Source organism: Macaca thibetana, chromosome 20 (genome assembly GCF_024542745.1).
Source record: "Macaca thibetana thibetana isolate TM-01 chromosome 20, ASM2454274v1, whole genome shotgun sequence".
Lineage (NCBI taxonomy): Eukaryota > Metazoa > Chordata > Mammalia > Primates > Cercopithecidae > Macaca > Macaca thibetana.
In genome coordinates, this window is record NC_065597.1 from 71,090,083 (window position 1) to 71,114,861 (window position 24,779).

The 24,779-nt window shown below is 48.5% G+C and overlaps 1 protein-coding gene across 2 annotated transcripts in view; it reads right to left on the reverse strand.

Moving 5' to 3' along the window:
- Window positions 1-24,779, reverse strand: part of C20H16orf96 (chromosome 20 C16orf96 homolog) — a 52,288-nt gene extending 27,509 nt beyond the window's left edge. Inside the window, exons 1-3 of one of the 2 annotated variants that reach the window (XM_050774227.1) lie at window positions 24,688-24,779; window positions 14,993-15,812; window positions 1,163-1,267 (exon numbers count right to left, since the gene is read on the reverse strand). In XM_050774227.1, coding sequence (XP_050630184.1) covers window positions 1,163-1,267; window positions 14,993-15,412 — 525 coding nt within the window. In that variant the 5' untranslated portion in view covers window positions 15,413-15,812; window positions 24,688-24,779. Of the gene's footprint in view, window positions 1-1,162; window positions 1,268-14,992; window positions 16,137-24,687 lie in introns of those variants that run through there. The other variant, XM_050774228.1, reaches the window with a different exon arrangement.

Sequence of the window (24,779 nt, forward strand, 5' to 3'; positions counted from 1 at the left end):
TGTTTTTCTAACAGCTTTGTCTAAGGGGCCCTTTGGAGTAGCTCATGATGCAACTCTAGCGCTCTGTCTGCTTAGATGGGAGCCATCCAGCCCATGACTGAAGCTCCCACAGTTGCCACGATGAGCAAATACAGGCCCTGATCTGTGAAGCCGGGACAGTACAGAAAGTTACACTATTTGGGGGAAGTTGTTAAACCTGGGGGTGTGGAGACCTGGCTTCCAACCCCAGCTGTGACTCATCAGTTGTGACAGGGACAGCTGCCTCATGGCTCAGGGACTTCCATGCATGGTAGGGTGTTAGAACGTACTTGGCTGATGGTTTTTGGTGACAGAAGGAGCTTGTATGTAAGCCTGCACTATTACGATTATTCCACTTTCCATGTGGACAGAGCTTTCCAGAGGGGGAAGAGGTTTTCTTTTTGCTAAGCTGGTGGAATATAAGTCTGGTGTTGCCAAGACTTGGGAAGCGCCTGCCTGAGAATGAAGCCAACTGGGAGGAAAGCTTCACTGAGAGATGTCAGTATTGCATGAGTACCTAGATCTGGCCGTCCCTGGACCTTTTAGTAAATGAGACAATAAATCCCTTATTTTGCCTAATCCAGGATGAACTTGACTTCTGTCACTTATCACTAACTTTTTAACACAGTGGGGTAGAAAGCATGGAGGGGTCAGCCGGGTGTGGTGGCTCACACCAGTAATCCCAGCACTTTGGGAGGCTGAGGTGGGTGGATCACGAGGTCAGAAGTTCGAGACCAGCCTGGCCAACATGGTGAACCCGTCTCTACTAAAAATACAAAAATTAGTCAGGTGTGGTGGTGTGTGCCTGTAATCCCAGCTACTCGGGAAGAGGAGGCAAGAGAATCACTTGAACCCAGGAGGCAGAGGTTGCAGTGAGCCGAGATCACGCTATTGCACTCTAGCCTGGGCAACAGAGTGAGACTCCGTCTTAAAAAAAAAAAAAAAAAAAAAAGAAAGAAAGAAAAGAAAGCATGGAGGCGTCACAGAGAAGTCAGTGGCACTGGCCAATTGGAGGGGCCACGTGAGCACGCCCTCACAGTTGCACTCTTGGCCTAAGGGTAAGCTTCCTAGATTTTCCTCATTGCTCCAACCCCCAGAGGCCTGAGCGACACAGCTGGCACGGAGGATGACGGGGAGGGCCTACCTTGTCAAGCATGTTCTTTAGCATGTCCACTTCCTTCCTAAGGGCTTTGACGGTGACCTGGAGTGCATGAAGATCAGTGAGCAAGTCCTGCAGGGTCTGCATTGACTGCAAAAGAAGAGGAGAAAATGTGAAGCCGGGTATGGCGGGGGGAGAGGGTAAGTGAAGTGCAGCAGCTGTCTGACGATAGCCGTTGTTCAAGAGGTCCTCCTGGCTCTCCCAAGCCTAGACTGGAATCTACAAGGGGGCCAGGAGATGCTACTAAAGTCAACAGTGCTCTGATCTCCAAGTGGCCTGGATGAGAAGGAGGCAACTCTGTATTTGAATATATCCAGAAACCAGGAGTTACTCATTATGAAGCATTTCACCCTTTCTTGTATGACAGATGTCAGCCAGGGAGGAAGCACAGCCCATCGCTGGGCAGGAGCCACTGGAGGATCAGGAGCAGGAGAGACAGGGTTGCATTTGCTTTTTGTTTCTAAGTTGGAGTCTCACCCTGTGGCCCAGGCTGGAGTACAGTGGCGCGATCCCAGGTCACTGCAACTTCCACCTCCTGGGCTCAAGTGATTCTCCTGCCTCAGCCTCTGAGTAGCTGGAACCACAGGTGTGCATCACCACGCCCAGCTAATTTTTTGTATTTTATTTTATTTTTTTTTTGGTAGAGATGGGGTTTCATCATGTTGCTTAGGCTGGTCTTGAATTCCTGACCTCAGGTGATCCACCTGCGTCAGCCTCCCAAAGTGCTGGGATTACAAGTGTGAGGCACCGCATCTGGCCTGTACTTAACAATTTTAAAGGATCTCTCAGGCTCATGTGGAGCCTGGCTCTGGGAGGGCAAAAGGGGAAGCAGCCTGCCTGCAGAACTGATTGCTTGCTGTGGGGAGAAATCCTCACACATCTGGTATCAGAAGTCTGTTGCGAGCTGGGCACGGTGGCTCATGCCTATAATCCCAGTACTTTGGGAGACCGAGGGGGGCAGAACACAAGGCCAGGAGTTCAAGATCAGTCTGGCCAACGTGGTGAAACCCCATTTCTACTAAAAATACACAAAAACTTAGCAGGGCCTGGTGTTGCGTGCCTGTAATCCCAGCTACTCGGGAAGCTGGGGCAGGAGAATCACTTGAACCTGGGAGGCAGAGGCTGCAGTGAGCCGAGAACGCACCACTGCACTCCAGACTGGACAACAAAGTGAGTCTCTACCTCAAAAAAAAAAAAAAAAAAAAAAAAAAAAAGCATGTTGTGAGAGTAGTGTGAAAGAAACTGAGTTTTTTTCCACTCAGAGGGCCAATGTATCTAGAAGATGTAATAATTATAAACATACATGCACTTAACAACAGAGCCCTTTATAAAATACATGAAGGAAACAATGACAGAACTGAAAGTGTAACTGAAAAGCACGTTGGTTGCTCGCTGCATTGCAGGGTTCAGTTACCATGAGCAAGGTCTGGTACCAAAAATAAAGTGAATTTATTCTGAAGCTAGCTTGGGGAAGGGGCGCAAAGCGCCCTGGCTTTAAACATGCCGCTTCACTTCTGGAGCAAAATGTGGGCACTTTTAAGAGGTAGAGGATACAGCCAGCAAGGGTAGGGGTCTCCTTGTAAGCTTGATGTCTTATCTACTGGGCAGCTGAGTTGGCACCTTCCTGGGAAGAAGTAAGTTGTAAAAGTGGCCAAGTGGGCACGCTTTCAACATGCCCTCTTGGTGAGTGTGAGCTCCCAGGCAACCCCTGGAGGGTGAAAGTTCCCAGGTGAAAGTCCTATAAGGGCCATGCTTTGGTCTCTAAATCTGTCTCTTTTTTTTTTTTTTTTTTTTTTTTGAGACGGAGTCTGGCTCTGTCGCCCGGGCTGGAGTGCAGTGGCCGGATCTCAGCTCACTGCAAGCTCCGCCCCCCGGGTTTACGCCATTCTCCTGCCTCAGCCTCCCGAGTAGCTGGGACTACAGGCGCCCGCCGCCTCGCCCGGCTAGTTTTTTGTATTTTTTAGTAGAGACGGGGTTTCACCGTGTTCGCCAGGATGGTCTCGATCTCCTGACCTAGTGATCCGCCCGTCTCGGCCTCCCAAAGTGCTGGGATTACAGGCTTGAGCCACCGCGCCCGGCCATAAATCTGTCTCTTAACTCTCCAGGAGTTACATGAACTTGCCCTGTAGGGAGTGACTGGTGAAGGGGCGGGTCAAAGACTATCTTTGCTTTTTTTTTTTTTTGAGACAGAGTCTCACTCTGTCACCCAGGCAACCTTCACCTCACAGGTTCAAGTGATTCTCCCACCTCAGTCTCCCAAGTAGCTGGGACTACACGGGCATGCCACCATGCCCCTCTAATGAAGTTTCACCATGTTGGCCAGGCTGATTTCAAACTCCTGACCTCAAGTGATCCGCCCACCTCGGTCTTCCAGAGTGCTGGGATTACAGGCATAAGCCAACTCACCAGGCCTCTCTTTGCATTTCTAAAGGGCTAAATAGGAGGTGGGGAGCAGTGGGGAAGGAGAAAGGAAGAGAAAATAATTTTAAAAATAAACTCTCTTAGAAAAATGGGGGTACTCATTTACAAAAGGAGAAATAGTTAATTCACAAGAATAGTTCAAGACTTCAATATCCTATTTTCAATAATGAATAGAATAACTAAGACAAGGTCCAGCACGCTGGCCCACGCCTGTAATCCCAGCACTTTGGGAGGCTGAGGCCAGTGAATCTCAAGGTCAGGAGTTTGAGACCAGCCTGGCCAGGATGGTGAAACCCCGTCTCTACCAAAAATATAAAAATTAGTCAGGTGTGGTGGTGTTGGCTTGTAATCCCAGCTACTTGGGAGGCAAGAGGTAGGAGGATCACTTGAATCTGGGAGGCAGAGGTTGCAGCAAGCCAAGATCATGCCACTGCTCTCCAGCCTGTGTGACAGAGTAAGACCCCCATCTCAAAAAAACAAAACCCAAGATAAAAAGAACAGTATCCTGGGTGCAGTGGCTCACACCTCTAATCCCAGCACTTTGGGACGCTGAGGCAGGTGGATCACTTGAGCCCAGGAGTTTGAAACCAGCCTGGGGAACACAGTGGTCTCCCATCTCTACAAAAAATACCAACATTAGACAGGCATGGTGGCACATGCCTATAGTCCCAGGTCCTTGGGAGGATGAGATGGGAGGATCACCCTAGCCCAGGAGGTGGAGGCTGAAGTAAGCTGTGATTACACTACTGCCCTCCAGCTTGGGTGACAGAGTGAGACCCTGTCACACACACACAAAGAAAGTAAAAGTAAAAAAGAACAGCAAGAGGCTGGGTTCAGTGGCTCACACCTGTAATCTCAGCACTTTGGGAGGCTGCGGTGGAAGAATGGCTTGAGCTCAGGGGTTCCAGACCACCCTGTCTCTATAAAATAAATAAAATTAACAAAACAAAAGGCCAGCAAGAAAAGAGAAGATTTGAACAATGCTATAAACCAACTAGATGTAACAGATATTTACAGAATACCCCACTCAACAATGGTAGAATACATATTATTCTCAAGCGCACATAGAACGCTCTCCAGGGTAGACCATATGGTAAGGCCATAAAACAACCCTTAACAAATTTCAAAAGGACTGAAAGTATGCAAAATACATACACTGACCACAACGGAATTAAATTAGAAAGCAACAGAAGAGGCCAGGTATGGTGGCTCATGCCTGTAATCCCAGCACTTTGAGAGCTTGAGGCAGGCGTATCATCTGAGCTCAGGAGTTCCAGACCAGTCTGGGCAACAGAGTGAGATCTCTATAATTCAAAAATAAAATAAAACAGTTCTTGGATTGCCAATGGCTCTCATAAATATGGCTTAAAACAAACAAACAAAAAACAAAAACGGGCTGGGCACGGTGGCTCACACCTGTAATCCCAGCACTTTGGGAGGCCACAGCGGGCAGATCATGAAGTCAGGAGATCGAGACCATCCTGGCCAACATGGTGAAACCCCATCTCTACTAAAAATACAAAAATTAGCTGGGCCTGGTGGCGCGCGCTTGTAGTCCCAGCTACTTGGGAGGCTGAGGCAGGAGAATTGCTTGAACCCAGGAGCAGAGGTTGTAGTAAGTCAAGGTCATGCCATTGCATTCCATCCTGGTGACAGAGGAAGACTTCGTCTCAAAAAAAAAAAAAAAAAAAAAAAAAAAAGGCAACAGAAGAAACTATTGAAAATTCACAAATACATAAAAATTAAAAAAACATTCTACTAAATAACAAATATGTCAAAGAAGAAATCACAATAGAAATTAGAAACTAGTTTGAAATGAGTTAAAATGAAAGCACAACACACCAGAACTTATGGGATGCAGCTAAAGTGGTGATTAGAGAGAAATTCATTGCTGTAAGTGAGTATATTAACAAAGAAAGATCTTGAATCAATAACTTAACCTTCCACCTTAAGACACTGGGACAAAGAAAAGCAAACTGAACCTAAAACAAATAGACATAAGAAAATAACAAAGAGTATGGTGAAATTAATGAAATAGAGGATGAAAAAAATAGTAGAGAAAAGGCCGGGCGCGGTGGCTCAAGCCTGTAATCCCAGCATTTTGGGAGGCCGAGATGGGCGGATCACGAGGTCAGGAGATCGAGACCATCCTGGCGAACACGGTGAAACCCCATCTCTACTAAAAAATACAAAAAACTAGCCGGGCGAGGTGGCGGGCGCCTGTAGTCCCAGCTACTCGGGAGGCTGAGGCAGGAGAATGGCGTAAACCCGGGAGGTGGGGCTTGCGGTGAGCTGAGATCCGGCCACTGTACTCCAGCCTGGGCGACACAGCGAGACTCCGTCTCTCAAAAAAAAAAAAAAAAAAAAAAATAGTAGAGAAAAATCAATGAAACTAAACACTGGTTAATTGAAAAGGTCAACAAAATTGACATACTTTTAGCTAGATTGGCCAAGAATCAGACTCAAATTATTAGAATCAGAAATGAAAGAGGGGACATTCTATTGACTCTACAGAAATAAAAAGGATTATAAAGAAATACTAATAAACAATTGCATGCGGACAAATTAGATAATTTAGGTGAAATGGACAAATTCCTAGAAAGGCACAGACTATTAAAACTGACTCAAGAAGAAATAGACAATCTGAATAAACCTATAACAAGTGAAGAGATTCAAGTCATAATAAAAAGTACTTTTTGTGCTTCAAAAGACACCAGCAAGAAAATGAAAATAAAACCCACAAAATGGGAGAAAATCTCATTTTGCAAATCATATATCTGACCCAATATATCCAGAATATATAAAGAACTCTTACAACTGGATGATACAAATAACCCACTTAAAAATGGACAAAGATCTGAATAGACATTTCTCCAAAGACGATGTGCAAATGGCCAATAAGCACATAAAAAGAAAAGATGCTCAACGTCCATCGTCATCAGGGAAATGAAAATCAGAACTACAATGGGATACCACTTCAAACTCTGTAGGATGGTCAGAATCGAAAGTCAGATAATAAGTGCTGTTAACCACAAGGAGAAACTGGAATTCTCATACACCGCTGGTGGGAATGTAAATTGTGCAGCCATTTTAGAAGTCAGTGTGGCAGTTCCTCACAAGATTATACAGATACCAGATGATCACCGATTCTAATCCTAGGTATATTCCCAAAAGAAATGGAAACATAGGTCCATACAAAAACTTGCACACATGGGCCAGGCGTGGTAGCTCACGTCTGTAATCCTACTGCTTTTGGAGGCCAAGGTGGAAGACTGCTTGAGGCCAGGAGTTCAAGACCAGTGTGGGCAACACAGCAAGACCACATCTCTACATAAAACGTAAAAATTAGCCAGGCATGGTGGCAAGCGCCTGTATTCCCAGAAATTTGGGAGGCAGAGGTGGGAGGATCGCTTGAGATCAGGAGTTTGAGGCTGCAGTGAGCTATGATGGCACCACTGAACTCCAGCCAGGGCAACAGAGCAAGACCTTGTCCCTAAAAACAAAACAAAAGTTTGTACATGAATGCTTATAGCAGCATATTCATAACAGTCAAAAGGTGGAAACAAGGCCGGGTGTGGTGGCTCATGCCTATAATCCCAGCACCTCGGGAGGCCAAAGTGGGTGGATCACCTGAGGTCAGGAGTTCGAGACGAGCCTGGCCAACATGATGAAACCCCGTCTCTACCAAAAATACAAAAATTAGCTGGGCGTGGTGGTAGGCACCTGTAATCTCAGCTACTCGGGAGGCTAGGGCACAAGAATCGCTTAAACCCAGGAGGTGGAGGTTGCAGTGAGCCAAGACTGTGCCACCGTACTCCAGCCTGGGCGACAGAGTGGGATTCCATGCATCTCGCATGGAGATCGCAGTGGTGCCATCTCAGCTTACTACAACCTCCGCCTCTGTGTGATATGCAGTAAGAGGTTTCTCACCCAAGATCTACCTGCTGCCTCACATGTGGGGGACATGCTCTGGACTCCTGTCCTGGGGCAGAAGGGGCAGGAGAGAGAGCTATGGGGAAAGTGGCTCAGGTCTTGTCTCTGCCCAGGGTGACTGGGCCACATTCAGAGCTTAGATGCTGCTGAATTCAAGGGAAAGTGAGTTCCCGACGGCTGCCCTTCCAGAAGCTGACCCCTGCCATAGTCCTCGAAGCAGGGCTTGTCCAAACCTGCTCGCTCTCTCTCTCACGAGGGCTTCAAGGATGCTGGGGTTGAGCTAGGGCCCAAAGGCCTTAAGAGGCCTGAAAAAGGGGCTAAAGCAAACACCACCTCAGACAAGCAGCTAGACTTGTCTACACGGTCACATCCAGGACTTTGGAAAATAGGAATGCTAATGTTTCCCTCCATGGAAGCGAGGAATATGACAGCACTTCATGACACTCTGTGAAGGTGACACCAACCTCATCTGAGTGTTCGTTACCATTACTGCAATTATAGCAACCTTGGTACTCTAACACCCCAAAGGGTCTTCCACACCTTTAAGCAATGTTACGAAATAGTGAAAATCCAGTTTTTATTTGTATTTTATTTATTTATTTATTTATTTAATTTATTTATTTATTTATTTTGAGATGGAGTTTTGCTCTGTTGCTCAGGCTGGAGTGCAGTGGCACGATCTCGGTTCACTGAAATCTCTACCTCTCGGGTTCAAGCAACTCTCCTGCCTCAGCCTCCCGAGTGGCTGGGACTATAGGCACGCGCCACCACGCCCAGCTAATTTTTGTATTTTTAGTAAAGACAAGGTTTCACCATGTTGGCCAGGCTGGTCTGGAACTTCTGAGCTCAGGTGATCCTCCTGCCTCAGCCTCCCAAAGTGCTGGGATTATAGGCGTGAACCACCACTCCCAGCCTTAAAATCCAATTTAAATGTGAAATCATTTTAACCTGAGCAATATACAGCAGGTGCTTTGTAGTTCCTGGGGGAGTAAAATGGGGAGGGAGTTTAGAAATAAAGAAAGCAACAACAGGTTGTTAGCATCCCCCTTAGACCGGATCCCCCTCCCAGGGACTTCCTGGACACTGTGCATGCAGATGGCATCACCTGAACTGCAGACGCTATGTGCACGTATCCAACCAAGTCTGACAATGGCCAAGAACAAATTAGGAGGGCAGAAGTCCAGGAACAGACTTCATAAAGCCAGCCAAAAACACTTTAAGGCTAAAAACAAAGCAAAACCAGTTACCGCTTATCTTTTTTTCTTCTTTTTTTTCGGCCTCTAAAAGTGCTGGGATTATAGGTGTGAGCCACCACATCTGGCAGTTACCACTAGTCTTAAGACAAATGTTATGATTTAAAAGTCAACAGAGGCCAGGCACGCTTGTAATCCTAGTTACTCAGGAAGCTGAAGCAGGAGAACCGCTTGAACCTGGGAGGCAGAGGCTGCAGTAAGCCAAGATCATGCCGCTGCCCTCCAGCCTGGGCAACAGAGTGAGACTCCATCTCAAAAAAAAAAAAAAAAAAAAAAAAAAAAATGGTTAACAGAGGGTGGGCACAGTGGCTCAAACCTATAATCCCAGCACTTTGGGTCGAAGTGGGAGGATTACTTGAGCCCAAGAGTTCGAGACCAGCCTGGGGAACATGGCAACACCCTGTCTCTACAAAAAATACAAAGATTAGTTAGTGTGGTGGCACAGGCCTGTAGTCCTACCTATTCAGGAGGTTGAGGTGGTAGGATTGCCTCAAGGGTTGAGCCCGGGAGGTTGAGGCTGCAGTGAGCTGAGATCGTGCCACTGCACCCCAGCCAGGGCAAAAGAGTGAGACCCTGCCTTAAAAATAAAAACAAAAAAAATTAACAGAGTGAATAAAGGTTTTGTAAATATATAAAAGAACTTGCACACTTCTCAAAAGGCTTTTCTCTTTTTTTTTTTTTGTTTGAGACAGTCTTGTTCCATTGTCCAGGCTGTAATATTAATAATAGCTCACTGCAGCCTCGACCTCCCAGGCTCAAGCAATCCTGCCTCAGCCTCCTGAGTACCTGGGACTACAGGCACACCACCATGCCCAGCCCATTTTGAAATTTTTTGGTACAAAGGGAGTCTTGCCATGTTGCTCAGGCTGGTCTTAACTCCTGGGCTCAAGCGATCCTCCCACCTCAGCCTCTCAAAGTGGTGGGATTACAGGCATGAGCCACCGCACCCGGCAATCCTTTCTCTTGAACATCTGTAGAAAGAACTGATTCCCCGTTGGCATCATGAAAGTGAACCAGTTAATGTTGAAGAAGCTGCAGGATTAATGGCTTAGTTGTAATGCAGTGGTGATGCATCTAATTCCCTCAAAAAGATCAATAAATTAAAGGTTTTCTACAATTTTAAAAAATCCCCTAAGCCTTGGACCCACAATGTTATGGAAACAGGGTTAGACGAGACAGTTTCAACAACAAGCAGCTGACATCATCCCTGGTATTCTCCTGTGAGGCCAGCTGCAAGCGGTTATCACTACAGGGGAGAAAAACCGAGGCCTAGCCGGGCGCGGTGGCTCACGCCTGTAATCCCAGCACTTTGGGAGGCTGAGGCGGGCGGATCACGAGGTCAGGAGATCGAGACCATAGTGAAACCTTGTCTCTACTAAAAATACAAAAAATTAGCCGGGCGTGGTGGCGGGTGCCTGTAGTCCCACCTGCTCGGGAGGCTGAGGCAGGAGAATGGCGTGAACCCGGGAGGCGGAGCTTGCAGTGAGCTGAGATCCGGCCACTGCACTCCAGCCTGGGCGACAGAGCGAGACTCCGTCTCAAAAAAAAAAAAAAAAAAAAAAAAGAAAAACCGAGGCCTGAAGGAGGCAGACGGGGACCTGCGAAAGGAACACTGTAAAACACATTTGCCAAGTGACCCCTAGGCAGCCTCACTAGTCGGTGGGTGCAGACAGTAAACTATGCAGTTTGCACCATTCTAGAACCAGCTGCCATGGCAACCCTCTTCAATGGGTCATTGTGGGAACCTTGGGCAACTTCAGTCAGGCTGGGACAAGGCAAGATTCTCTAATGACAGGGACATTCCTCAGCGGCGCACAGTCCTGAAGGCTGTACAGCTAGGTCTGAACCTGTCCACGAGTGCCTTTTGTGAGCTGGGTGGGTTGCCCTGTTGACCTGCTTTTTAGAAGCCTTCATCCATCAAGGCAGGCCAGAGGGCAAGCTGCCTCTGGGGCGTCGCCACCTTGGATCCGGTATCCACCCATCCTGCCTGCAAGGCCCTCATAACTTGCCCTCGGCCACCCCCGGCAGCCCTGCCTCTAGTAACAATTTTTGTCTTAAAGTCTGTCTTGTCTGAGAAGATCCCACTCTCCTCTGGTCACTGCTTGCAAGGAATATCTTTTTTTATTGTTTTGAGATGGAGTTTTGCTTTTGTTGCCCAGGCTGGAGTGTGGTGGCACGATCTCAGTTCACTGCAAATTCCGCCTCCCGGATTCAAGCGATTTTCCTGCCTCAGCCTCCCAAGTAGCTGGGACTACAGGCATGCGCCACCACACCCGGCTAATTTTGTATTTTTAGTAGAGACGGGTTTCTCCGTGTTGGTCAGGCTGGTCTTGAATTCCTGACCTCAGGTGATCCTCCCACCTCAGCCTCCCAAAGTGTTGGGATTATAGGGGTGAGCCACTGTGCCCCGCTGGAATATCTTTTTATATCATTTTACTTTTAAATTATTTGTGTCTTGTCTTTTTTTCGCAGAGACAGGATCTCACTCTGTCACCCAGGCTGGAGTGCAGTGGAGCGATCAGAGCTTACTGCAATCACCAACTCCTGGGCTCAAGTGATCCTCTTGCCTCAGCCTCCCAAAGAGCTGAGATTACAGGTGCATGCCACCGTGCCTGGCCCTATTTGTGTCTTTGAATCTTAAGCGTGTCTCTTGCAAGCAGCATATAGTAGTTGGGTCATGTTTTTTGGTTTGTTTTTTATCTATTCTGCCAATCTCTGCTTTTTTTGTGTGATAAAATACACATAATATTAAAGTATAAAAATATAAAAATATTTTAGTATTGGCCAGGTGCAGTGGCTCATGCCTGTGATCTCAGCACTTTGGGAAGCCAAGGCGGGTGGATCACAAGGTCAGGAGATCAACACCATCCTGGCCAACATGGTGAAACCACGTCTCAACTAAAAATACAAAAATTAGCTGGGTGTGGTGGCGGGCACCTATAGTCCCAGCTACTCAGGAGGCTGAGGCAGGAGAACTGCTTGAACCTGGGAGGCAGAGGTTGCAGTGAGCCAAGACCGCACGACCGCACTCCAGCCTGGGCAACAGAGCGAGACTCCATATCAAAACCAAATATATATATATAAAATATATTTTATATATATATAATAAAGATGCAAAGAAAAATTAGCCAGGCGTGGTGGCATTTCCAGCTACTCAGGAGGCTGAGACACGAGAATCACTCGACCCTTGGAGGCAGAGGTTGCAGTGAGCAGAGATTGCACCACTGCACTCCAGCCTGGAGGACAAAGTGAGACTCTGTCTCAAAAAAATAAAAATAAAATAAAAATGAGGTGTACCATTTGATGGCATTTGGTACACGGTACACTATCTACTTCCAAGACACTTCATTCTCCTAAAAGGAAATCCCGTCCCTGTTACAGTCTCTCTCTGTTCCCCTCTTCCCAAGCCCCCGGAAACCACTAATCTACTTTCTGTCTCTATGAAATATACGGATTACACCTTTAGATGGAATGCCCAGAATAGGCAAATCCATAAGACAGAAAGCAGATTAGTGGTTGCCAGGGATTGCAGGGAGGAGGAGTAATGGGGAAACAGGGTTTCCTTTCAGGGTGATGGAAATGGCTTAGAACTAGATAGAGGTGGCTGGCTGCACAACAATGTCAATGTATCATGTGCCACTGAATTTTCATTAATTCAGTGTTTAATAACCACTTTTAAATGGCTGATTTTATGTTAGGTCAATTTCTCCTCAATTTATTTATTTATTTTTAATTTATCTCTTTGAGATGGAGTCTTGCTCTGTCGCCTAGGCTGGAGAGCAGTGGCACGATCTCCACTCACTGGAACCTCCACCTCCGAGGTTCAAGCGATTCTCGTGCCTCAGTCTCCTGAATAGCCGGGATTACAGGCATGCGCCGCCACGCCTGCCTAATTTTTTTTTTTTTTTTGTATTTTTAGTAAAGATGGGGTTTCACCATGTTGGCCAGGCTGGTCTCAAACTCCTGACTTCAAATGATCCACCTGCCTTGGCCTCCCAAAGTGCTGGGATTACAGGTGTGAGTCACCGCACCTGGCCAATTTTCCCTCAATTTGAAAGAGAAGAGTGTTAACTTGGGAACACTCTGGAAACGGCCCTGACTCCCAGGGATATCCAGCTGGACATATCAATGGGCACAGCCTGGCTCAGAGAGGACTAGGACATGCTGCCTTCAGGGATAGGAAGGCAGTCATTGCTGGATGGTTTTTGGAGACAAGAGGCTGTCTGTCACCCAGGCTGGAGGGCAGTGGTGCGATCTCAACTCACTGCAACATCCGCCTTCCAGGCTCAAACAATTCTCCTGCCTCAGCCTCCAGAGAAGCTGGGATTACAGGTGCCTGCCACCACACTCGGCTAATTTTTTGTATTTTTAGTAGAGACGGGGTTTCACCATGTTGGCCAGGCTGGTCTCGAACTCCTCACCTCAGGTGATCCACCCGCGTTGGCCTCCCAAAATGCTGGGATTACAGGTGTGAGCCACTGTGCCCGGCCAAATTATTATTATTATTTTTAGACATAGGGTCTTGCTCTGTCCCCCAGGCTGGAGTTCAGGGGAGTGACTACAGCTCACTGCAGCTTCCAACTCCTGGGGTTAAGTGATTCTCCCACCTCAGCCTCCTGAGGAGGTAAGATTACAGGTGGATGCCACCACACCCGGCTAATTTTTTTATTTTTATTTTTGTAAAGATGAGGTCTCACTATGCTGCCCAGGCTGGTCTTGAACTCCAAGATCATCCTGTCTTGGCCTCCCAAAGTGCTGGGATTATAGGTGTGAGCCACTATGCCCAGCTTATTTTCCCTTTCTTATTTCTTCTTGGGCTGCCAGTAATTGAACACTGTCCATGTGCTGGTCGGGGTTAGCAGGGGTCAGTAGTCAAAGGTAAGCCAGGATCAGAGGCCCCGCCTCAGCTCGCAGCTCCCTTGCCCACTGGCTGCTGGGCCTTCAGCAAATCACTGATCTCCTCTGAATGTCAGTTTCCTCACCTATAAGACAGAAGGAATGCCTCTTCGCTGCTCCTCACAGTACTGGTTCTTGGAGGTTCCCACTCACTTGTGTCTATCTCCCCTGCTAGGCTGGGCGTGCCTGTTCACCATGACTACTCTGGTACCTCTCCCATGGTAGCTCTTCCAGGCATTTTTTAGAAATTGGGGTAAGGCCGAGCGCAGTGGCTCACACTTGTAATCCCAGCACTTTGGCAGGCCAAAGCGGGAGAATGAATGGAGCCTAGGAGTTTGAGTCTAGCCTGGGCAACATGAGGAGACCCTATCTCTACAAAGAATACAAAAATTAGCCAGGTGCAGTGGTGCATACCTGTGGTCCCAGCTACTCGGGAGGCTGAGGTGGGAGGATTGCTTGAGTCTGGCAGGACGAGGCTACAGTGAGCCATGATTGAGTCACTGCACTCCAGCCTGGGTGACAGAGTGAGACCCTGTCTTAAAAAAAAATTGCAGTGAAATTCACCTCATGTACAATTAGCCATTTTTAAGTGAACAATTTAGTGTCATTTAGTACACCAACGAGGTTGTACAACTATCACCTCCATCAAGTTCCAAAACATTTTCATCACCCCAAAAAGGAAACCCTGTATCCACAAAGCAATTATTCCCCATTCTCTCTTCCTCCCAGCCCCTGGCAACCACTGCTTTCTGTCTCCATGGATTTGCCTATTCTGGACATTTTATATAAATGGAATCATACATTGGGTGGCCTTTTGTGTCTGACTTCTTTGCAATACTTGATGGAGGCTGCAAGCTTGGCATTTTGGTTGTGCCTGACTCTAAAGCCGCCTTCTTCCCACTCTGCATAAGGGGATGGCCCATCGTGGCGGAATAAGCAACAAGATGTCCCAGGAGAAGGCTGGGAGCAGTGGCTCATGCTTATCATCCCAGCACTTTGGGAGGCCGAGGCAGGTGGATCACTTGAGATCAGGTGTTCGAGACCAGCCTGGCCAACATGGTGAAACGCCATCTCTACTAAAAGTGCAAAAATTAGCCGGGTGTGGTGGCGGGCACCCGTAATCCTAGCTACTAGGGAGGCTGAGGCAGGAGAATCTGAACTGGGGAGGCAGAGGTTACAGTGAGCCGATATCGCGCCTCTGCACTCCAGCCTGGGCGACAGAGCAAGACTCCATCTCAAAAACAAAAAAGACGTCCCTGGAGACAGCAAGTGGTGAGGGGGGAAAGGAAGTGTCTGGAGGCTGGGGGTGTACCTTGGCCATGACTTCATCGTGACCCTCCACCGTCTTCCGGAGCTTGATCAGATGCCACAGGTCCTGGATGGGCCGGGCAGTGCCCTGACTGGCTTCCAGCAGCTGGGCGGTGGAGGGCAGGTCCTGCAGCAGGGCCAGCTGGTTTTCCATCTTGTCGAGGCGGCTCACCACATGGTCGAAGACATTGCTGAGCCTCTTCATGGGGTTGAGAATGGGCTGGGCATCTCCTTCCCTGGGCACGATGACCACCTGCGAGGTCTGCAAGAAGTCCTCATCCCCCGAGAGGACCTTCTTGAGCTCAGCCATGTGGATGTGCTCCAAGATGCCGTGCAGCAGGAGGTGCAGGGCCTTGAAGTTCAGCACCCCGCACTGTGGGATGGCGATGTTGGCCAGTTCAGTGAACGTGAGTGAGAAGCTCATCCTGCCGGAGTAGGTCAGTGGGGCTGGGGTTCCGGACGTCCTCGAGGACAAGGGATAGCTTTCAGTGGTCCTGAGAGCTACACGGACTGGTCCTCAGAGGCTTGGGTGGTGGTGAGTCACAGCGGTCAGGGAGGAATGGCCTCTGTTCTGGCTGGAGCTCAGATCAGAGTCTCTGGTTGCCAGGACACCAAAGAATGTGGTGAAATGGGCACACTTCCAAGTCTGGAGTGGGGCAGGTGCTCCCTGGTGAGCCTCACCCAGAGGAGGTGCTCAGTTAATATTGGAGGAATGTTTGAATAGCAGCCTCTTTATTCGAGCCCTCTGGTGATGTGAGACTGATAATTTTTTCCTAGAAGCACATATGGAAGGGATGGAGAGGCAGCTCCCTCCTCGGAATTCTCTAGAATCCGGGCAGAAGACAGGTTTCTTGGAGTTAGGAAGACCCAGGTTTTACAAAGGGATAAGAATCTGAAGTACTGGCCGGGTGGGTGTGGGGACTCACGCCTGTAATCCCAGCACTTTGGGGAGGCAAAGGCGGGAGGACTGCTTGAAGCCAATAGTTTGAGAGCAGCCTGGGCAACATAGTGAGACCCTGTTTCTACAAAAAAATTTTAATTAGCTGGGTGTGCTGGCGCACATCTGTACTCCCAGTTACTCAGGAGGATGGGGTGGGAGGATTGCTCGAAGCCAGGAGTTTGAGGCTGCAGTGAGTGAGCTATGACTGTGCCACTGCACTTAGCCTGGGCAACAGAGTGAGACCTTGCCTCAGAATAAATAAATAAATAAATAAAGAAAAGAAAAGAAAAGAAAAAAGGCTGGGCATGGTGGCTCACGCCTGTAATCCCAGCACTTTGGGAGGCCAAGGCGGGTGGACCATGAGGTCAGGAATTCAAGACCAGCCTGGCCAAGATGGTGAAACCCCGCCTCTATTAAAAATACAAAAATTAGCCGGGCCTGGCGGCACGTGCCTGTAATCCCAGCTACTCTGGAGGCTGAGGCAGAGAATTGCTTAAATCCAGGAGGCGGAGGTTTCAGTGAGCCAAGATTGCGCCACCGCACTCCAGCCTGGGCGACAGAGTGAGATTCCGTCTCAAAAAAAAAAAAAGAATCTGAAGAACTAAGTTCATTTCTGGACACATCCAAAGGCCCCCTGCAGTGTTCCATTTTCATGTGTGTTTGTGTGTGTGTGTAGTGTGTGTGACAAAGTCTTTCTCTGTCACCCACGCTGGAGTGCAGTGGTGCAATCTCAGCTCACTGCAACCTCCGCCTCCTGGGTTCAAGCGATTCTCCTGCCTCAACCTCCCGAGCAGCTGGGATTACAGGCATCTACCACCAGGCCCAGCTAATTTTTGTATTTTTAGTAGAGATGGGGTTTCACCATGTTGACCAGGATGGTCTCAAACTCCTGACCTCAGGTGATCTGCCCGCCTCAGCCTCCCAAAGTGCTGGGATTACAGGTGTGAGCCACCACACCTGGACGAGTGTTCCATTTTCTGGGAAGGAGAGCCCAGGCGGTAAGAAATGCATTGTTGGCCAGGCGCAGTGGCTCACGCCTGTAATCCCAGCACTTTGGGAGGCTGAAGTGGGCGGATCACGAGGTCAAGAGATGGAGACCATCCTGGCCAACATGGTGAAACCCCATCTCTACTAAAAATACAAAAATTAGCCAGGCATGGTGGTGTGCGCCTATAGTCCCAGTTACTCGGGAGGCTGAGGCAGGAGAATCGCTTGAGGCAGAGGTTGCAGTGAGCCAAAATTGTGCCACTGCACTCCAGTCCTGGTGACACAGCGAGACTCCGTCTCAAAAAAAAAAAAAAAAAAAGGTGTTGTCCTTTCTAGGCCCTGCATGTCCCTGCCCAAGTGACGGTGCCCTCCCCAGACCCTGCTCTGCTCTCTGCTTGAGCTGGGCTCTACATAACCCCTGTGTTCCCAAGCAGGGTCTCAGCCCTGCTCTGACATCATAAGGACATGGCCATGAGCCAGCTGCCACAGGACCAGGAGGCTGCGTGGAGATACGAGGTATGGTCAGGCTCTGCTTGGTCAGTTCTAGGACAAGAGAATCCCAGCCTGCTTGTCTCCTGGGAAAGTCTGCAGGGACGCTCTCGGCTTAACACCAGCCCTGACTCCCAGCCCAGTCAGCACTGTGATCCCACATTCCCGGCCCATGCCACACAGCAGGAGCCCTGCTGAGGGATTCCACATTGAGTTCATGTAGTTGGGGAGGCAAATCCTTGCACCAGCTGTGGAATCTTGAGGAAATGACTTAACCTCTTTGAGCCTCAGCTTCCCTCTCCACTAAATGGGGAAATAAAACATCAGGGCTAGAAACAACATATGTAACATGCCAGGCCAGTGCTGATGGAAACATTTCTTGCAGTCAGGTGCCGTGGCTAACGCCTGTAATCCCAGCACTTTGGGAGGCCAAGGTGAGTGGATTGCTTGAATCCAGGAGTTGGAGAGCAGCCTGGGCAACATAGCAAGACACCATCTCTACAAAATAAAAACTTAGCTGGGCGTAGTGGCTCACACCTGTAATCCCAACTACTCAAGGGGCTGAGGCAGGTAGATTGCTTCAGCCCAGGAGTGGAGTCGGAGACCAGCCTGCACAACACGGTGAAACCCCATCTCTAAAAAATATACAAAAATTAGCTGGGCATGGTGATGTGTGCCCGTAATCCCAGCTACTTAAGGCTGCAGTGAGCCAGAATCACACCCCTGCACTCCAGCCTGGGCAAAAGAGTGAGACCCCATCTCAAATAAAACAAAATAAAACAAAACAAAACACAAATCGCTCCTTGACCAGAACTGATCTGGCAGCCCCTCTTGCCAACGGCTAGAACCGTGGGAGCAAGCGTCCAGGAAAACTCCTTCTGAATTGAACAGTGGGATATTTTCAGGGATGTTCTGGTGAATCAATCCTGTGTTCCTGACTTCACAGCAGATGCTTCTGCTGAGGTTATTACTAGTCCATCCACAAAATCGAGCTCTTCAGCCAGGCGTGGAGGCAGACAATGAGATAATGGCTGGGCAAAGGTGCCCAAGGAGGCCCCTCTGCGGAGGTGACATCTGAGCTGAGACCTGAAGAGAGGGCATTCCCGAAGCTCTTTCAGGATAGAGACCTTCTCTTTCTTCTCTTTCTAGTATCAGAACACAGATCCCTGCACACAGTAGGTGCTCAGTAAGTGTTTGCTAAATGGATGATAGCTCCAAAGGAGCTGACAATTCTATGGGGCCATATTAATGATAGAAATATTATAAAATAAATGGTAACATTGTAACCATTTATGTTTCTTTTAGAATAATTTAGCATTTAAATGTGAAGATCTGGCAACACCAAGCATTGGCAAGCATATGAACAACAGAACTCTCATCTGCTCTGACAGAGCAGAAATTAGCAGACTTTGGAAACCTGTTTGGCAGGGTCTGCAATGCTGACAAATTGCACACACTATGACCCAGCCAGTCCAGCCCTTGATCGGAACCCACAAGGAAATGACACAGACCATGCACAAGGATGTTTGTGACAGCACTAGTCATACTAGCTAAAAATTCCCATCCAACTATGGCATATTCAAACAACAGACTATGACACAGCAGTGAGAATGAACAAAGACAACTACATGTAATAGTGGGATGAGTTTCTTTTCTTTTTTCTTTTTCTTTTTTTTTTTTTTTGAGACAGAGTCTCGCACTGTCGCCCAGGCTGGAGTGCAATGGTGTGATCTTGGCTCACTGCAACCTCCACCTCCTGGGTTCAAGCGATTCTCCTGCCTCAGCCTCCCAAGTAGCTGGGATTACAGGTGTATGCTACCATGCCAGGCTAGTTTTTGTATTTTTAGTAGAGACAGGGTTTCACCATGTTGCCAAGGCTGGTCTCGGATTCCTGACCTCAGGTGATACGCCTGCCTTGGCCTCCCAAAGTGCTGGGATTACAGGCGTGAGCCACCGCGCCTGGCCAACTTTCATAGATAGAAAATTGAGCAGAATGACATATATAAAAGGGTTCACACTGTATGAAACCATTACTATAAAAAGTCCCCAAACTGCAGCCATAAAAAAGGATGAGTTCATGTCCTTTGCAAGGACGTGGATGAAGCTGGAAACTATCATCCTCAGCAAACTAACACAGGAACAGAAAACCAAACACCGCATATTCTCACTCATAAGTGGGAGCTGAACAATGAGAACACATGGACACAAGGAGGGGAACATCACACACCAGGGCCTGTAGGGGGGTGGGGGAAGCAAGGGGAGGGAGAGCATTAGGACAAATACCTAATGCATGTGGGGCTTAAAACCTAGATGACGGGTTGATAGGTGCCGCAAACCACCATGGCACATGGACACCTATGTAACAGACCTGCACGTTCAGCACATGTATCCCAGAACTTAAACAAACAGCAGGGCGCAGTGGCTCGCGCCTGTAATCCCAGTACTTTGGGAGGCCGAGGTGGGAGGATCATCAGGTCAGGAGATCGAGACCATCCTGGCTAACATGGTAAAACCCCATCTCTACTAAAAAAAATACAAAAAATTAGCCGGACATGGTGGCGGGCACCTGTAGTCCCAGCTACTGGGTAGGCTGAGGCAGGAGCATGGCATGAACCTGGGAGGCGGAGCTTGCAGTCAGCCAAGATCAAGCCACTGCACTGCAGCCTGGGCGACAGAGTGAGACTCTATTTCAAAAAAAAAAAAAAGCTTTGGTGCCTGAGTGCATCGCATTCAAACAAACAAACAAAGTCCCGAAATGGAGAAAACAAATCTTAGGTGTTGGAGGTGAGGTGAGGGGTTACCCTTGGGTGACCTCATGCTTGGAAGGAAGCATGAAGCCGAGCTGCAGGGGAGTGGGCACGCTGGTGTGGTTAGTTTGGGAAAATTTATCAAGTTGTTAGCTTCTAATATGGGAACTTTTTTTTTGAGATAGGGTCTCACTGTCACCCAGGCTGGAGTGCAGTTCACAGCTCATGCAGCCTCAAACGCCTGGGTTCCGGCAATCCTTCTGCCTCAACCTCCGAGTAGCTAAAACTATAGGTGCGCACCACCTCTCCTGGCTAATTATTTTTAGTATTGTGGAGATGGGGGTCTCACCATGTTGGCCAGGCTGGCCTCAAACTCCTGACCTCCAGCAGTCCTCCGGCCTCAGCCTCCCAAAGTCCTGGGATTATAGGCGTGAGCCACTGCGTCCGACCCTGAGCACTTTTCTGTATCAAAGTTCTGGGAATCTGCAATGATTCAAACAAATTAAAAGGCCAACAACATGGATTCCACTTGGGTTTTGCTGGCTCGGCTCCAATGGACTCCTTCCCAGTTCTTGCTGCGTGTAAATAAAGATTTTTGCAGAAAAATTCTGGCCTGAATATAACAGCTTCTTCTCTCACCTCAGCGTGTGCTGACTCACACCCACGCCAGGAGAGCAGCTTGGGCAGTGATCATCAGGCTAGAACCACAAGACCTGGGGTCTACTGGGCATGGGCTGTGTGCCCCTGAGCCTGTGCCTTAAGCCCTCCATGTAGGTTTCGGAGCTGGAGGTAAACATCTGCAGGTTCCTTGTCGAGATGAAGGGAGGTAAGGAGTATGGCATGGTCCCCAGCACAAAGCGCTCACTGACGTAAGCTGCATCTCCCAAAATGAGAACATTATTTGAGGCTTTCAAGGCAACAATGCATTAGCTTGATGCTGGAGAGGCGGCCAAGGAGGAAGCAGAGAACATGGGAGGAGAGAGGTACCTTCTTGGACCTCTCTGTCTTTGCTCTGATGCGCAGAACTGCATTCAAAATGCCCTGGGGTTTTGTATTACGAAAATTACTATACTCTCAGCACTGCGGGAGGCTGAGATGGGCGGATCACATGAGGTCCGTACTTCGAGATCAACCTGCCCAACATGGTGAAATCCCATCTCTACTAAAATTACAAAAATTAGCTGGGCGTAGTGGCGGGCACATGTAATCCCAGCTACTTGGGAGGCTGAGGTAGGAGAATCGCTTAAGCCCTGGAGGCAGAGGTTGCAGTGAGCTGAGATCACATCATTGCACTCCAGCGGGGGTAACAAGAGTGAAACTCTGTCTCAAAAAAAAAAAAATAATAATTACCCACTGTATGCTCTAACTAGCTCAATAACAGAAAATACAGAAACAGGCAAAGTGAGTACATGAGTTCATTTGCATTGCTATAAAAGAATACCCAAGACTGGGTAAATGATAAAGAAAAGAAGTTTATTTGGCTCACAGTTCTGCAGGCTGTACACAAAGCACAGAGCCAACATCTGCTTCTGGTGAGGCCTCAGGAAGCTTCACATTGTGGAAGGTGAGGGGGAGCCGGCATGTCGCATGGTGAGAGAGGAGCAAGAGAGTCGGGAGACGCCAGGCTCTTTTTTATTTTATTTTGCTTTATTTTTTTGAGACAGGGTCTCCCTATGTTGCCCAGGCTGGAGTGCAGTGATGTGATATTGGCTCACTGCAACCTCTGCCTCCCAGATTCAAGCGATTCTCCTGCCTTAGCCTCCCAAGTACCTGGGATCGCAGGCGCCCGCAACCCTGCCCGACTGATTTTTGTATTTGTAGTAGAGACAAGGTTTCCCCATGTTGGCCAGGCTGGTCTCGAATTCCTCACCTCAGATGATCCACCTGCCTTGGCTGAGATCACAGGTGTGAGCAACTGCGCCCAGCTAGTGTTCTGTCTTGATATGGTGCTGCTTGCACTAGCAAGTGAGGTTTGTGAAAATTCTTCAAGCTTAACACTCGTACGCACTTTTTAAAATGGGGTCTCCATGAGATACTCGGCTCTTATTTTAACTCTGGCCTAAAATAACTAAAGAAAGAGAGATAAACATTACCCCTCGGTCTCTGTAACGCAAACTGCAAGACAGGAAAGGCAAGGCAAGGAAGGGACTCCACCACATCCCCGGGGCCACTGTGTTGCCAGCAGATGGCGCTGGTTGTAGAGAAAGTGGAAGAGCTCTGCTTTTCTCTCTCTCTCTCTCTTTCTTGTCTCACTTTGTCATCCAGGCTGGAGTGCAATGGTGTGACACTGCAACCTTGGCGCACTGCAACCTCTGCCTCCCGGGTTCAAGCGATTCTCCTGCCTCAGCCTCCCAAGTAGCAGGGATTACAGGCATGCCCCACCATGCCTGGCTAATTGTTGTATCTTTAGTAGAGACAGGTTTCACCATGTTGGCCAGGCTGGTCTCAAACTCCTGACCTCAGGTGATCTGCCTGCCCTGGCCTCCCAGAGGGCTGGGATTACAGGCATGAGCCACCACGCCCAGCTCAGTTCCTGCTTTTCATACTTTTAGGAGCAAAAGTTCTTGGGAACCCCATGGGCTGGCCCTGCTGAAGGCCAGCAGGTGTTCCCCCACTGGTGGGAGAATGGTCTTCTGGTAGCAGGTGCCACGAGGTGGAAAAACACCTGTCACTGAAGATGTCCCGGGCCTATAGCACTCCTGCTGCCCCAGTTATGGTGAAGTCTGGACTAAAAATAAAAGGTGGTGGCTTTGCAGTACCCATGTGAGGCTCAGAGGTGTGCCTCGGTTGCCAGGGAGGAGGAGCTGCGTTCTGCAGAAGGTGAACGTTGCCCAGGAAAAGGTGACACAAGCAGCTCCACTGCAAGCCTGAAAATAATACCATTCCGCACAGCCATGGGCTCCTGATCTGACAGCGAGTGAGGCAGGAATATGAGGAACATCGTCCTGTCTCTAGGCCTGCGTTTACTTTGTTATTTCATCACGTCTGAATTCTTCCGGAGTTACTTTTTGTGTGGCCCTGCCCTTCCTTTTTTGATAACAGCCTTATTAAGATATAATTCATCTAACATACAATCCATCCATTTAAAATGCACAATTCAATGGCTTTTAGTATATTTGCCGATGGTTGCAAACATCATGACAATCAATTTTAGAACATTTCATTACCCTAAAAAGAAAACTCAGCCGGGCACAGTGGCTCACCCCTGTAATCTCAGCTCTACCCAGGAAGCTGAGGAAGGAGGACTGAAGATGGCTTGATCTCAGGAGTTTGGACCAACCTGGGCAATACCGGGAGACCCTCTCTCAAGGAAGGAAAGGAGGGAGGGAAGGAGGGAAGGAGGGAGGGAAGGAGGGATGGAGGGAGGTGAAGGAAGGGAGGGAGGGAGGGAAAGAAAAAGTGAGAGAGTGAGAGAGAGAGGGAGGCAAGAAGGAAGCAAGGAAGGAAAGAGAAAGAGAGAGAGAGAGGGGGGGAGAGAGAGAGAGAGAGAGAGAGAGAGAGAGAGAGAGAGAGAGAGAGAGAGAGAGAGAGAGAGAGAGAGAGAAAGAAAACCCGTACCCATTAGCACTTACCTCCCATTTCGCCTGAACTCCCCCCGCCCTAGGTAACCACTAATCTATTTTCTGACTTTCTGTCTCTATGGGTTTGCCTATTCTGGACATTTTATGTAAACTGAATCACACAATAAGTGGGCCGTGCGCAGTGGCTCACACCTGTAATCCCAGCACTTTGGGAGGCCAAGGTCGGGGGATAACTTGAGGTCAGGAGTTTGAGACCAGCCTGGCCAACAAGGTGAAACCCTATCTGTACCATAAAAACAAAAATCAGCTGGGTGTGGTAGTGGACACAGCTGTAATTCCAGCCACTTGGGAGGCTAAGGCAGGAAAATCGCTTGAACCTGGGATGTGGAGGTTCCAGTGAGCCAAGATCACACCACTGTACTCCAGCCTGGGCGACAGAGCGAGACTGTGTCTCAAAAGAAAAAAGCAGTAAATGGTCTTCTGTGACTGGCTTCTTTCACTTAGGAGGAGCTTCTTTTGCCGGGGCTGGTGGCTCATGCCTGTAATCCCAGCTCTCAGGAAGACCGTGGCAGGAGGACAGCTTGAGCCTATGAGTTAGAGACTTGCCAGGGCAATATATCGAGACCCTATTCTCCACAAAAAGGAAAAAAGACAAAAAAAAAAAAAAAAAAAAAAAGAGAGAAATGGATGACTTCTTTCACTCAGAATGTTCTTAAGGTTTAGCCACGTTGTAGCATGGATCAGTGCTTCGTTCCTTTTTATGGAATGAATAATATTCCATCATATGGAGAGATCACATGTTGTTTATCCACTCAACAGTTGATGAACATTTTGGTGGTGTCAAAGAAAACCAGAGCTGTTGGGTGTGGTGGCTGATGCCTGTAATCTCAGCACTCTGGGAGGCTAAGGCGGGAGGACTGCTTGAGCTCAGGAGTTTGAGGCCTGCCTGGGCAATGCAGTGAGATCCTGTCTCTACAAAAATAACAAATAAATAGCTGGGCATAATGGCACATACCTGTAGTCATAGCTCCTCAGGAGGCTGAGGCAGGAGGATTGCTTGAGCCTGGAAGGTCGAGGCTGCAGTGAGCCATGATCACGCCACTGCAC